At 40.4% G+C, this 15,353-nt stretch overlaps 1 protein-coding gene across 1 annotated transcript in view; it reads left to right on the top strand.

The window, feature by feature from the left end:
• The first annotated feature begins 201 nt into the window (after positions 1–201).
• LOC134393422 (cytosolic phospholipase A2 delta-like) overlaps positions 202–15,353 on the top strand; it is a 56,422-nt gene continuing 41,270 nt past the window's right edge. The window contains exons 1-9 of the mRNA XM_063118449.1: positions 202–343; positions 6,011–6,198; positions 7,054–7,126; positions 8,797–8,933; positions 9,186–9,317; positions 9,890–9,930; positions 11,028–11,070; positions 11,824–11,887; positions 14,003–14,139. Coding sequence (XP_062974519.1) covers positions 202–343; positions 6,011–6,198; positions 7,054–7,126; positions 8,797–8,933; positions 9,186–9,317; positions 9,890–9,930; positions 11,028–11,070; positions 11,824–11,887; positions 14,003–14,139 — 957 coding nt within the window. The remainder of the gene's footprint in view (positions 344–6,010; positions 6,199–7,053; positions 7,127–8,796; positions 8,934–9,185; positions 9,318–9,889; positions 9,931–11,027; positions 11,071–11,823; positions 11,888–14,002; positions 14,140–15,353) is intronic.

Below are 15,353 nucleotides of genomic sequence, written 5' to 3' on the forward strand. Positions count from 1 at the left end.
CATGGCAACAAAGAGTTGACTTTTCTTCATTTTGTAAAAAAAATAAAATGCATCCACTTCGTAGCAGCAGTGCAAACTTGCCATGTGTTGTTAATCAAAATGGGGAGAGGATTCCCTTTTTGTACATGTTTCCCTCTGAGAAGCACAAAGCAAACCCAAAATATATAGCTAAGGCTGACTTTAGTGAATCTAGAGTCTAAAATGAATACAGTTTCTGCTAAACTTGTACCATTTGTAGCCTTGGCAGAGATGCAAACTACTGAAACAGAGGCATCCTGGCTCAGCAAGTCAGATACATATGTGCAGGTGAAGAAGATGCAGAAGGACATTGTTTCAACTGAGCGTGAGATGGTTAGATGTGTGCACATGTACTTCCTGGCCCACCAGCTGCACACAGCTAAGTGCAGCTAGAGTTGGATGAAGGACATGACATATGTGAATCATTCTGGAGCTGTGGCATTGGGCTTTGACATAGGAAACCCAGGACAAGCGGTTCCTTGAATGCTTCTGAATTTGCCATAGGTTCCAGCAAATGTGAGTAGGCTACTAGGCTACTAAGCAACCTTTTGATTCAGCAGTACAGAATTTTCAGCACATTAATCCAGTTAGCAGTAGGAGGTTTTAATCATGCAAATAGTTATGGGATAGAAGAAGAGATTTGTCTGCTCCCAGCTATTGCAATGGCACGCAAAGCAGCCTTCTGATCATTTTCCCCACCAGAATTCTTTGGGACAGGAATAACCGGAGCACTTTCTCCAAGGTGATCAGTTAGAAATTCCCCAACCACAGCTCCTAATGTTTGCCCATCCCTCATCTTCTCAACAGACCTCTTCTACTACATCCAGCAAAGCTATTGAGAAGAAAGGCTGATGTACAGACTACACAGATGGGACCCATTGTGTTGGATATATTGCAAAATGCCTGCTTGAATCAGCTAATCACAAGACCCTGTATACGTGTCACAGTTCTTTCAGTATGGGGACCAAGAAGTCATTGTAGGGCCATACTCAGAATGTGGAGAACACTCAACAACCACCCTAACTATGGTCCACTTTAAATTTGGACCAGCTCACACGTGGGCTGTGAAAGGAGATTATGGGATGGTTGGAGAAGTGATTACACCTGGAAATCGACGGTACTATTGGATCCCTGATGACAGACCTTGGTCTACTAGTTTCTGGACCCCCATACCTGAATTTGAGCCATATGATCCCCCATGTAACCTGCTTTGTTCAAAGTGTGCTTCACTTTAAAAATGCTTTTGAGGAGGGAATTGTTGGATATATTGCAAAATGCCTGCTTGAATCAGCGAATCACAAGACCCTGTATACGTGTCACAGCCGTGTCTAAGGTAGTGGGCCGGGAACATAGCTTCGAGTTCTGAGTGCAAAGAATGGCCATATAAGGACTGTCGGCTCCGGAGTGCCGAGTGCAAACTCTGCCCAGCAACAGCGATGTGGCGCTTAAACTCATGACTCTGAAGTAACCTCACATGATTATGACTCACTTTCTTTGTTTGTATGTTAATATAAGGAAATACCTTTAGATTGTTTGGGGCCAGACCCTGCAGGGAGTTAGCTTGTTGGTGTCTTGCCTTTCTCGAGAAATAAAGCTGAGTTGTATCCGCTGTAGGTCTACGAGTCCGATTCTACTCTGAAGGACAAATTGAGCATGGTCCTCCAGGGGAACGAACCCTCTTGCCCCTTGGGCAACAATTGTATGGAGAAATTGCAAAGTTTTCTGGAACTGGTTGTCCTGCACAACTCTCAATGGCCCTCTCTTCCCAAATACCTCTCTCCTAAACTTTTGGCAACAACGTGTTCCTCAATTTCCCCATGCAGGGTCGTGGTTACTGCACAAATAACTTAAGTGTGAACATTACATAATTTAATAAGAACAACAGTTTTGACAAGTGTTGGGTTATCATCTGCAAAAATGCTGAGGTCACATTTGGTAACGAATCAGTACCAGGGCAGAAACTTTGGTATTTTGATTGCTAGCATTGTGCATAATTGAGTTGGTCACGCCATATAAATACAGTGCAAACTTGTTAAAAATAATAATCTAAGCCCTTCTATTTATATGTGAATGAAGCACTCTTTCAAATTCTTTTAAAAAAATCATCTAGAGGGTGGGGTTGTTTCTGTTTATATTACAACTATTTCTAAGTTTTGTCACTTTAGAGGCAGTCAGAATCAGGATTCAGCCAAGTAACGATTTCTTTCAAACACAACAACCTCACACTTTTGCTCATCCGGCTGCATGAGGCTGAGACCACAAGATGTCTGAGGAGCCAACTACCAGTTGTCATGAGGTAATTCTAAGAATATACCTATCCAATCAGTTAGGAAGAAGCAGGTAAAGCAATCTCTGGCAATATTAGCTTGCTAGACTGTAATGTAGAGAAGGCTCTTATGAAAGACCACCTCTTCATCTCTGTTTCAAATCTCTCCCCTCACTGCTGAGCAGCAACTGAAAGAGAAGGAGCCCCATGGAGGAGACGATAGAATCTGGTCCTCCTTTTTGGATCCCATGCCTGCACTGATGTCTCCAGGGGGCTCTCTCACAGATTGCCTCTCACTGGTGTTGGGAAGTGCTTTATGTGCCATGTTCCTCCACAAGGACAAGAAATTGGACTTTGACAGGTACCGGTCTCTTCTCTGTACTGCAACAACCTGGAAGCTCTATCTGGCATCTAGGAAATGGAAACTCAGTTTGATTAAAGGAAGCTTGTTTATTCCAGTAATGTATTTTCTATTGGGAAATATCTTGGAGCTCTGGTGCTAGAAACCACAAGCTGAACAATATGAGCAACTACTGTAAGTACAAAAGCCAAGAGTATATTTATGTATCTGTGTATGAAGTTCTTTTAGATGCATAGGTCAATTCCTCCTTGTTTTTCTAACTAAGGGCTTCTCCTACCTGATCTAGTTACAGAACGGTTGGAGAGGTTGAGGTGGTTAGATATAATGTGCTGTAATACTCTGAAATGTACATATCTAACACATTTACCCTGATGACCTACATCAAACTTCCACAATCAGGTGCCCTCCAGATGTTTTGGATTTTTAATCCTATCAGCCCCAGCCAGCATGGTTTATGGGCAGAAGTTGTAGTCCAAAACTACTGGAGTGCACCAGGTTGGGAAGGCTGATCTTCATGATGTAAAATACTCTTTGACTTGTCTGTAAAATTAGATAGGTGACATTTTTTTATATACAGCTGTTCAACACTGCCACATGATTGGAAGGTTGTCCCCCCCCCCCCCCCGCCACTTTATAGCAAGCCACATAAATACAAGATACGGATGATAGAAGTTTGGAGAATGTGATTCTATTTTAGCGATAATAAAGGAAACTCACAGCAATTCTGCAATGGGGAGAGACAATAACTGTGCTTAACCAAATAATGGGCCTGTTCAGACAGCACGTTAATCCATGGTTAGGCTGCTAATCCTTTTGCAGCAAATGGTTAGTGACCATGTTTAAACTGTGCTTATGTAGCCACAATGGTTAGGAATGTTTCAAAAGGCATGCTAAGCCATTTACGTAGTTTAGCTCAAAATGCTTAACAACTGTGGCTTAGCATGTCATCTGAACAGGGTCAGTATGCAATAAGCTCTTGTTGATACTGACAGGCTAACATATCATTACTGTAGATCAAAGTAAACAGTAGTCAATGTATTGTGAAAGTTACAGTCAAATGAATAGGAAGGAAAGTCAAATACACTCCTTGGAGGCAGGGAATTGCGTACCGCAAGGTGCCATCCTTTCCCCACTTCTATTTAATATTTACTTGAAACCTCTGGGAGAGATCGTCCGGAGGGATGGGGCGGGATGCTATGAGTATGCTGATGACACCCAAATATATTTCTCTATGCCTTCGACAACAGCGTCAGCTAAGGATAGTGTGTCTCCTCTGAATGAATGCTTGGAGGCGGTAATGGGCTGGATGAGGAAAAACAAACTGAAGCTGAATCTAGACAAGACGGAGGTGCTCGCTGTTAAAGGCCATAACCTAGGTTTGGAGGTGTGTCAACCGGTTCTGGATGGGGTTACACTCCCCCTGAAAGGCTGTGTTCGCAGCTTGGGGGTGCTTCTGGATCCGTCGCTCCAAATGACAGCCCAGATAGATGCGACGGCCAGGAGTGCCAACTATCAGCTTCGGCTGATACGCCAGCTGCGCCCTTTCCTAGAGTTGGAAGACCTAAAGACGGTCGTGCACGTGCTGGTAACTTCGAGGCTCGACTTCTGTAATGCGCTCTACATGGGGCTACCTCTGTGCCTAGTCCAGAAACTTCAATTAGTCCAAAATATCGCAGCCAGGCTGGTCACTGGTACACCTAGGGGTGACCACATTACACCAATTTTAAAATCTCTTCACTGGCTGCCGATTAGTTTCCGAGCGAAGTACAAAGTGTTGGTTATTACCTTTAAAGCCCTACATGGTTTGGGTCCAGGCTACCTGCGGGATTGCCTTCTCCCGTAAAATCCGCCCCGCACACTCAGGTCCTCTGGGAAGAATCCACTTCAGCCAACAAAAACTAGATTAACGACTGTTACCCAGGGGACCTTCTCTTCTGCTGCTCCCAGGCTGTGGAATGGCCTGCCGGAGGAGATTCGTCAACTTGACAGTCTTTTAGAATTTAAAAAAGAAATAAAGACTGATCTATTCCGGCAGGCCTATCCAGTGAAATTTAGAATGTTTTCAGGATGTTTTAATCATGTATGGTATGTTTTAATTTGTTTTAATGTGTATTTTATATCATGTTTTTATACTGTTTGTTTTACACTTTGAATTGTTTTAGTTTTTGTGAACCACCCATTGAGCTTCAGCTATTGGGCTGTGTAAAAATGCAATAAATAAATAAATAAATAAATAAATAAATAAATAAATAAAAATAATAATAAAGCCTATACAAGATGAGAGATTATCATTTCCCTACCTTTAGCCATGGGCAATACATTTATTCAATTCTGCATGGGTTGTTGTAGGAAAGTCGCGAGCCAGCAAGAGTTGATGCTGCCTTTTGCACTATGCCTTTGACAGGCTTCAGGATCACCGGGTAAAAAATTGTAGTTTTCCTTATCAGTGGTTTCATATTTAACAATATATTTCTAAGAAACAAAAACAACTGGACCAGGGTGAGGGGAAAATGGTGTGAATGGCTAAACTATGATTGGTGTGGAATGATTAAAAACATGGCCAATGGGGGAAATGTGGATTGGTTCAAAATTGAGTCTTCCAATTAAATGTTGCTTTAAGGAGTAGCGTAACCCTTACTTATCTTAATCCAAATGGGTTGCTTGCTTGCTCTCTTAAATAATAGAATAATTTAGACGAGTATTTAAAACTGATCTCAGGGATGTAGTTTCATTTTGTTTAATTAAATGCTGCTTTTCCACAGTGGACTGTGCCCAAAGCTTCTCACAATAAATACCAATTTATTGGCAAAATTCAATGCCATGTTTGAATAAAAAAGTTTGTTACAAGACATATCTACAAATTCATATAGGAGAATAATAATGACAATACAATAAATGTCGTATAAATTTAGTGTTACAATGAAGCAATCTGGATTTAATACATAACAAGTACAAAACAAAAGCAAAATTAAAAGATTTTTTTTAAAAAAATCTGGAACCATTCTGATACGTTTAATTATAAGACAGCCCAGTTCAAAGTGATGTCCAGATGGTATTCAACCACATAAATGCTAAGACCATGGATAATGTATATCATGCGTTTCATTGCAACATTGCCAGTCAGTGGAGGCTGGTGGCTCTGATTTTGGTAGGGCTGTGAATCTATTCTGGGTTTTAATCAGAACCAGCCAGAACTCTAAAGGAGCTATCCAAGGTGCTGATCCTATTTTGAGGATGGGGTTCAACACCTTGGTCATCTCCTTTAGAGTTCTGTCTGGTTCTGACTGAAACCCAGAATGGATGCACAGCCCCACCAAAATCAGAGCCACCAGCCTCCACTATTCCTATTTGCTCCTTGCACGTAGAGACAGCCTCTGAGGCCAGCAAGTGGGGAATCAGCTACACTCACACACATCTGAAAGGTTACCAGCATGCTGGTGAGAGCTTGCCTAGTACGGTAACAAGGAACAGCAACAGCTCTGACAGTCACCTCTTTCATAATAGTAAAGAAAACCTTCTTCCCAAAGTTTCCACAGGCATCTGTTTGGCCACTGTGAGAACAGAATGTTGGACTAGATAAAGCTTGGGACTCTTCTTATGTTCTTATGTTCCCTCACATTGCCTGACGTCTCAACATCAATGAAGTTGCCAAACAAAATCTCTCAGCATCCCATTGCATACATTTTTTAAAAATTCTTCTGCTACTTCAGTGGGAACCATGTTCCTTTCCTAAGGGCAGCCAAGGATGTGGGAGACTTATGCTCAGACCAGAGTTATGGCTGATTTTGCTGCGTTCAGTGTATTGCTGAATGTCTCCTCCGTGCCAATGTGCTCTTCTAATTGCCGAGAAACTTTTTATTGATGCATTATTTATTTATTACATTTCTATACCGCCCAATAGCCGGAGCTCTCTGGGCGGTTCACAAAAATTAAAAACATTCAAAATATCTCAAATTATCTCATCCATGCTCTATATACGTATTGTCACAGCTCTTTGAAGAAAGTCTAATATCAAGGAAACAGGCTGAAACCCGTTGGGCTTTTCATGAATAAAGTAATTTACAGCATCCTGAGATTATTTTCTCTTTTTGTGCTCATCGTGGATGTTGACCTGCCTTGCACCAAAAGCGAGGTCAGCCAATGCTGTCCTGCTCCCCACCCCATGCATTGAGGAATATCAAATGTCTGAGGGCGGCTAAGCCTAGTCTACTTTTCAACATTAAGCATGAAGGAACTTGTTTCAGTGCTCAGGCTTGGACTGACCTTCAAATATGTCCCCATCTTATCATTCCATACATCTCAGTTGACGTGTTCTATTCCCTTGTGCTGTTGTCATGTCGCTTGTGTAGTTCAATCCAGTTCTGTGAGTTCATGTCCAATCATGTCATGTCATGCCTTTGCTTTGCAGGCTCAAGCCTTTCCGACTTCGCTGCTCACTGTGAAAATCTTACAAGCTAGAAATATCACCATGGGTGACCTATGTGAGTGCTATATTGCTTACAGGATTCTGTCCCACCCCACCCCAGTTTCTCCCTCCCACTAAAATTAGAACTAGCGACAACCAGAAAAACCAAAAACTGGAACTATTTCAAAAGATGGCAAGAATGGATCTCTATATTCAAGTTCTAATCAGGGACCAAGTATGTGGCAAACTTGAAGCTGTTTGGCAGGTTTAGGAAAGGACCTGAGTCCTACTAATCTATACATATAAAGTTAAATATCTTTATTCACTGATTGCAAGCAGGGAACAAACACATGAGGACTTCTTTGAAATCAACAGAAAAATCTCATATATGGATACATAAGCACCCACCCACCCACCCACCCACAAACTTTGCTTTCTTGTCTGGTAGGTGGTTATTATTTAGGTGTAATTGTATGTAAGTGAAGGCTGGTCAACATGGAAACTCTACTTCTGAATTCTTCAGGCTGTCTGTGTGAAAAGCAGGACTCTGCATTACAGTGGGGAAGGACCATAGTTTAGTGGTAAAGAATACGTTTCTGGGCTGGAAGGAAGACCAAGCAGCAGATGGTAGAAAAGACCTCTGCCTAAATTGTGGAGAGCAGCTGCCAGTCAGAGTTCACACTACTGGGTTAGATGGACCAAAGCTCTTCAGTTCATCCTGTACTTCGAGATTTTTTAAAAAAAGGTTGCATGAAAATTCATACGACTTTTTCCTGCACATTTCTCCTAATAGATGTATGGAATTTTGCCCAATCTGCATTTTTGAATCTAACATTCAAAAATGCATTTTTGAATGTTATTTCCCCTAAAACATGCATGTTTATATGCATTTCTTTTATTGATGAGCTCCACTGGAAAAATTTGCAGAAATGCAAATTTTGAGGGATAACTGAGTTTTGGTTTGCAGGGTGTCGTGAAAGTACGAAATTAGGTAAATTCACATGAAAATGAAAACTGAACAAATGCTGCCCCTATCCCTAGTGGGAAGGCTTGTATATAGCAGAGAACATAGAGCTGCAATGTACTCTGCCCTAACAACCTGTCAGTGGCCATCAGAACAGTCTTGCCTTTATCCAAAGATGTCCCAAGTGGAGAGGTTTATTTCCCCCCATAAAAATGAATGAAGACCTTTCACTTACATGGTAGAAAGGTAAATAGGCTCTTCGTGGCTGAAAACAGCAGCATATCTGTATTATTAGTATCACTCTTTTCTTGCTCATGGTGGTTTTTCTAGACCGGTATGATGCACTTTGCCATGTCATGCTGCCCTTTGCTGACTCATACACTTCTTTACTATTGAACATGTTTTGAGTATGACTGCTTTCTAGATGTTGGTGTAGATGTATTTTGATAGGCCCTGTTTCTGAAGGTTTTCTGTATAGTTTTTTGATGTGATAATGATGACTGATGTGACAAACGGAATAATTGTGACCTTTTCCTGTTGACATCATTCTTTAACTTCCATAGCCAGTGCTGTATATTTTTCTCTCTTTTCCTCTTTCTTTTATACACCACCCAATAGCCGAAGCTCTCTGGGTGGTTTACAACAATTCAAAGATTAAAAAAAATACAGTTAGATCCCAAGTTTAATGGATTAAGAAGATGATCCCTTGAAATGTTTTCCAGTGTTGTGCTTTTAGTACTTGGCTTAGACTTGAATTGAGAAAGATTTTCTCTCTGATGTAGTGAGTGGAGCTGATTCCTATGTAACGTTGTGGCTGCCAACAGCTTCAAAGGAAGAAGGAAGGACTCAAACCATCTTGAACTCCAGTACCCCTGTGTGGAATGAAACCTTCTATTTCACGATACAGAGCCAAGTGAAGGTAAGGAAACAGAATCTCTGGTCTTCAAGTCTCAGAGAATCTGCATTCCAAATGTCTCAAGGCAAATGAGATGGGATGGATTCTGGACCATCATTGATCGTGAAAATGAATGCATTGCAAACTTATTTTCCACAATACCTTCTTCAATACAAATCAGTGGTAGTTGTCTGTTGGGATGAATATGAGTTCTTAAAATATGCACAGTTTGGGGGGTTTTTATGTTTGGTTTTTGAGAAACTTTCTTATTTTCAGAACATTCTAGAACTGAGGATTTATGATGAAGACCCACTCAGCAAAGATGATCTCCTCTTTACTGTTTTCTTTGATGTTGCTGAAGTCAGTCCTGGAGAGACGTTCCATGTAACCTTTATTTTGAATTCGAAGGTACAGAGTAAAGTATTCTGCTCACATCTTTGCTTCATATTTCAGTGGAAGACAACTGTGTGTGTGCAATTCATAAATGAGGATTTTACTTCACAAATGTAATATCAGTGTAGGGGAAAATGGTGACATCTCTCAAATGGATGACAATTGACCGTATTGTTTTTTTAAATATATATCCAATATATCATAGTGAACCTATTCTCTGTGGATCCTTATATAGCTAAAGCCACACATAAACATAGCAGTGGGAAATATAAACAGGTATGTGGGAACGTTGTTTGCAGAAGTACAAAAAATTTTTAGAACACCCTTGCCCCAACTGAGGGACTCAATAGGAACTGAGCATGCTCAGTGGACATGGAATGAAAACTCACTGTTGAAGGGGAGGGAAGCAAAGGAATAGAGTATCTTTGAAAAGGGCATGTCTGGCTGACATGAATCCTGAACTCAACCATGCAGTTCCACTTACTTGGTGTTTTCTTTAAATTATGAATGATATTTGTTTACTTCTTTGTGTTTAATGTTTAGCATATTTTATTCTACTTATCCCTGTCATCCTTTTCCCCCCCTAGAAAAAGGAAGAACTAGATGTGGAATTCAGAGTCAAGGAAAAGTAAATATCAGTAATAAGGAAGTATTATGGATTCCTTATGAAATGTGGCGTAACTCAAAAGACATGAATTTAAATCAGTATAGATGGCTTTATGACATATTGTGAAATTAATGAGTAGGAGTCAGCAAGAACTGTAAGGTAAAACTAATTACATCTGCTGTCACTTTGTTCTCTTGTGATGTTGAAAGCTTCGGGGCTATTCCGTGAAAAGATCTCAAATTTTGCTTGTCCAGGCATGAATTTAATTGTACACAGTAGCTATTTATAAAATTGCTTATTGCCTTAAAATTACCTTTCACCAATAGTCAGTTGCTGTTGGCTTATATCCCTGTGGGAGAATTCTTAAATTCTGTCCATTTTTATGAAACAATAATTCCAATAGAATAATTTTTGTACGTTTTACCAAAATACATATATTGAGTGATTATTAAAACATAATAGCTTTTGCTGAGCAGTATTAACAAAGTGGTTGACTGCAATGATGAGTATAGATGCCTTTCCCAGACTTCCTAAGGGCATTATTAGTCAAATGCTTTCTAATAAACCAGCTGGTCATAATACTAGTTTAATTTATGCATAAAACAAGTTAGATTATATCCAGCAGAGGGTGGCAATGCACAAAGGACATGTTAACTTGGACATCTTTAACACAATAACATTAGGTACAATTTAGCCACAATAAGGATTTTTAAGTCAATAGGAAAATCAAGCACATTAACTCTCTCCTAATAAAAATTAAAGGGAATTAAAGCTGCAATTGTAAACATATTTACTGGGGATTAAGGCCTATTGGACATAATGGAACTAACTTCTGAGTAAACATGCATAGACCTGTGTTGCATAAGTTATTATCTTCAGCTGAACTGAGCCCATCATTTGGAACTTCCATGTTGGAAGTGAGTGGGGGTGGGGGTGGAATTCTCTCCATCCTGCTTGTGAGTCACCCTCCTCCTCCTCCTCCTCCTCCTCCTCCTCCTCCTCCTCCCAATCCTGCTCTTCCAGGTCTGTGTTCACTGAATTTGTAACAAGGTACGGTTAGTTGCGAAGTCTTGAATGCCATTGTTTCTTTAAAAACTGCCATTTTCCCCTCTTTCTAGTTTGGATCGTCTTGAAAATCTCATCACAAATCACACCCTTGTGGTAATATTTTTTGGCCTCTTTTTGAATGTGCTTTTTGTAATTTGATAGGGATGGAAGCAATAGAGGTTGGTGGCTCTGATAGCACTGGGGTGGTGAATCTGCTCCAGGTTTCAGTCAGAACCAGTCAGAATTCTAAAGGAGCAATCCTTTAGAAGAAGCACCTTGGAGAGCTCCTTTAGAGTTCTGACTGGTTTTGACTGAAACCCAGAGGAGATTCACTGACCACTGACATCAGAGCCACCAGCCCCCAATGGATGGAAGGAACAAACATCTGTGGGTTGGAGGCCTTTGACATAAGAATGTCAAAGAACTGTCTTCAGAGGCAACTCTTACTGGATGGTCGATCTAAGATCCTCCTCCTGGAGAATGGCAACAAGAGAGAGGGCCTTCTCTGTGGTGCCCCCCCCCCCCCAACTGTGGAAAAATCTCCCTGATGATGCCTGCCTGGCACCGACATTGTCATCTTTTCAGTGCCAGGTCTCTTCTCCCAGGCATTTAGCATTATGTAATGAGCCTGGGTCTTTTTTTTTTTTTGGCTCACTGTTTTTAAAGTTGTTATAGTGGTTTTAAATGTATGTGTATATTGCAAGTTTTTGTGGTTTTTAATTTTTGTATATTGTTTTTAAGCATTTTTATCTTATGTGAACTGCCCAGAGAGCTTTGGCTATGGGGCGGTATACAAATGAAATAAATAAATAAATCCTTTCAGTAACTTGCATCTTCATAATTTGTGCTCTTGTTCATTTCTCACAGTCCCGTCCAGTTTCCTGTTTAAATGTCTGTGTGGCCAAGGGGAAGAGTGTAAAATGTTTAAAAGGTAAGTGCGTGTAGAAATTATTCTCTCAAAAGAGCAGCACTTTGTTGAAAGGCAATTCCTGTCTCTTTTCTGTAGGTAAAATCTTTTGTTTTCTGTCTATCTTGTTTTAATAAACATTTTTTAAAATATTCTATTCCATTTTGGATAATAAGATCAAGACTAGCAATGCTACCAAATTTTGTAATTAGTCAGTTTCTCGGTTGAATTAGTCAGTTTCTCAGTTGAATTAGTCAGCTTCTCGGTTGAATTAGTCAGTTTCTCAGTCAAATTAGTCATCTTGTTGGTCATCCATTTGTAATGTTCACCTTTGTAGTGAGCTTGGATTGATGCATTACAAATTTGCTATTACTCTTGGAATAGATTGCAAGCTTTGGAGCATGTGCAGTAAGGCAGTATACAGATTCCTCCCCTAAAGTTTCAGTCATCCTAGCTCCTAGACTTCCCTCACCTAAAATTTTACTTTAAGCCGGCTCCTTAGCTGCTTCCCTTGTCATAGTTGCCCCTGCCTCCACAGCTGACTCTGCCAGGAGGAGGACGACTCTGTGGCATCCACCTTCATACTGGTGATTGGTGGTGGCAAGCAAATGTCGCATGGCATCCTCATGCAGGCAGACCATGTGAAAACAACCAATCAGAATAGGGGCGTAACAGGGTGACCCATGATGTCATACCCGCACTATGCAATTACTCCCAAGATGCATAGAATGAGATTTTGTATCAAAGAAGAACTCTTGTCCAAGTTCACAGGGACAAATTTGTTACGTTCTGAGTAAATAATGAATTCACTCAGGGTAAGTTTATCCATCACGAATCAAGACTAAATGCATATTAGAAATGAATCATTGCAAACATCTGGATGGAACTGAAGGACATTTTGATCTATAATATAGTTTCTATATGTTTTAGTCTTTAACCTTTGTTAAAAAAACGTTATGTTGTATTTTGCATTTTATGAATTGTTGTAAACTGTGCTGAGATCTTAAGCTATGGAATGGTATAGAAACGAAATCATCATCATTACCATCATCATCATCTGTCTGCATTGAGATATTTATTTTATTTTGTTTTAGCCTACCCTTCAATATATCTGTTTCTAGGGCAGTTAACACAGTAATTTAAAAACAAAAATGAAGAAACGCCTTTAAATATATATATAATAATTACAAGATGTAGTGATTGCCACCAATTTGGATGGCTTTAAAAGGGGGTTGGATAAATTCCTGGAGGCAAAGGCTATCAATGGCTACTAGGCCTGATGGTTGTGTGCTATCTCCAGTATTTGAGGCAGTAAGCCTGCATGCACCATTTGCTGGGGAACATGGGTGGGAGGGTGCTGTTGCACCATGTCCTGCTTGTTCTTCCCTGGCCGATGGCTGGTTGGCCACTGTGTGAACAGAGTGCTGTACTAGATGGACCCTTGGTCTGATCCAGCATGGCACTATATATATATATATATATATATATATATATATATATATATATATATCCACTAGTTAGATGAGCAAACAAAGTAATCCTTTCCCAGGTTTGTGGAATTTCAAAGGACTCTGCAGAAGGAGGAGAGACCTGCTGTTGGCATACAGCTACCCTGAAAATGGTAATTCTTCAGTTGTTTCCCTCCTTTATAGCATACTTAGCCTGTTGGTTAAGCAGCTCTTGGCACTGTCTACCACAATTTTGAAATTATTGGTAGTACTTAAATTTGAAATAAACATGAACAGTTATATTATTAAATATTAAACTGGAGCTTGGAAGAGCAATCTCCTCACTAGCATGAATATTTTCAATGTTATTTCCTTCTAGTTATCAGGATATACAATTTTTATGGACCGGCTTGATTTGGTACTCATTTTATATCTAGATTGTTACTATCAAGAGTGGTGCTTAGAATGCTTTGGCACTCAGTGATGATGGTAATGTGATTTATTGGGGTCTTTCTTTTTCGTAGAAGGAGATGTTGTTTGCTTTTAGTTATCAGTCTTCGCAATGATCATAGACTGGTTTGTTTTGATGCTCATTTTATATCTAGATAGATACTGTCAAGAGTGGTTTCTAGAGCACTTTGGCACTCAGTGATGTTGGTAATGTGATCTATTTGGGCATCTCATTTTGTAGAGGAAGAAAACCTTAAGCTGAGAGTGGAAGGATCGTATGAAGATACATGGAAAACTACTTTGGAATCTGAATTGGGAGAATGCTTTCACTTCCACTATCCAACATATTGGGATCCAGAATTAAAGGCCCATCTGCAGGTTATTTTAATGTCACTAGAAATATTGTATCACATTTAACATCTAACAATATGGCTTAAAGCAGGGGTAGAAAAACATACTCAACTCAAAGTGGTACAAGTTACTGGCCCATTTCAGACTTTTCAAGAAGTCATGGTTTCCTGTTATGAGAATGTTCCACAGTGAGCTTCAGGCTCACATGTATCACATCTCATCCTTCCTCTTTCCTCCATGAGGGGAGGATGATTAAATCTTCCATTTGTGGTTTTGAACAAACCACAAACTTCTGTTATGTCTTAATATAGAAAATAGTGGTTGGGTAAAACATGATTAATTAGAACAAACCAGGATCTGAAATTATGGTTTGAATCTGGCTTGTTATGAGTAAATATGGTATTTGGCCATCATGGGAAGCTATGGTTTGTTCCCTACCACAAGAAGAAGCTTTAAACCTCCCTTGCATATGAAAGAGGAAAGGGGAGAGGGGGTTATGTGACCTGAGGGTCACTGGGGCATGTATTTGTAACAGTAATCAGTAATTTCCTATTACATCTCAGCCAGGCCATTCTGTTAGATATCTGTGTTTCCACCTTTTTTCATAGCTTTAAAGGCGTGGTGGGCAGCTGCAACAAGCCACTAAGACTCTTTCTAGCCACCTAGCTTTGAATGTCTGGGACAGACCTCCAGTAGTACCTTGCTGTGTTCCCTCCCTCTCTCCTTATTCTCCGCTGCAAGTTCCATTCCTCATTGTATCTACAGTCCCTTCGCATTGGCACAGGAAAAGATATTTCATAGCTGATCCTAGTACCAACAGGTACTCATAACATGAGATGACTTCTTGGCTGGCATTCAGTTAGCTCTACCTGGCATCTTTGACACATCAAAGATTTGACACAATAAAGCAGTTTCAAGACATTTAAATATAATCACAGTGTCAGAGTTTGCTGGGCGGGGAAGTTCCATCTCAAGCAGTAGCAAAGCCAGAGCTCCAAGGCCAGGAGGGGCAAGCCATTATTTGGATGGGAACCAGAGACAGGTGGCAGGGCCTAAAAAAAGGAAAGCAGCCAGATTCCATAGGCAGCAGTTAATGACAGAACAGCCAAAGACAGCAAAGTCCAAGGCAGGCTCTGGGTTCCAGAAGCAGAGTGTGAGGAAGGGTGTGAAGTGGGAACTTGGTCTGACAGGACCTTCTCACTTGGAAAAGAAGTTGTTCAGAATGAAGAGCAGGCTCAGGG

The sequence above is a fragment of the Elgaria multicarinata genome, chromosome 2, assembly GCF_023053635.1.
Source record: "Elgaria multicarinata webbii isolate HBS135686 ecotype San Diego chromosome 2, rElgMul1.1.pri, whole genome shotgun sequence".
Taxonomy (NCBI): Eukaryota; Metazoa; Chordata; class Lepidosauria; order Squamata; family Anguidae; genus Elgaria; species Elgaria multicarinata.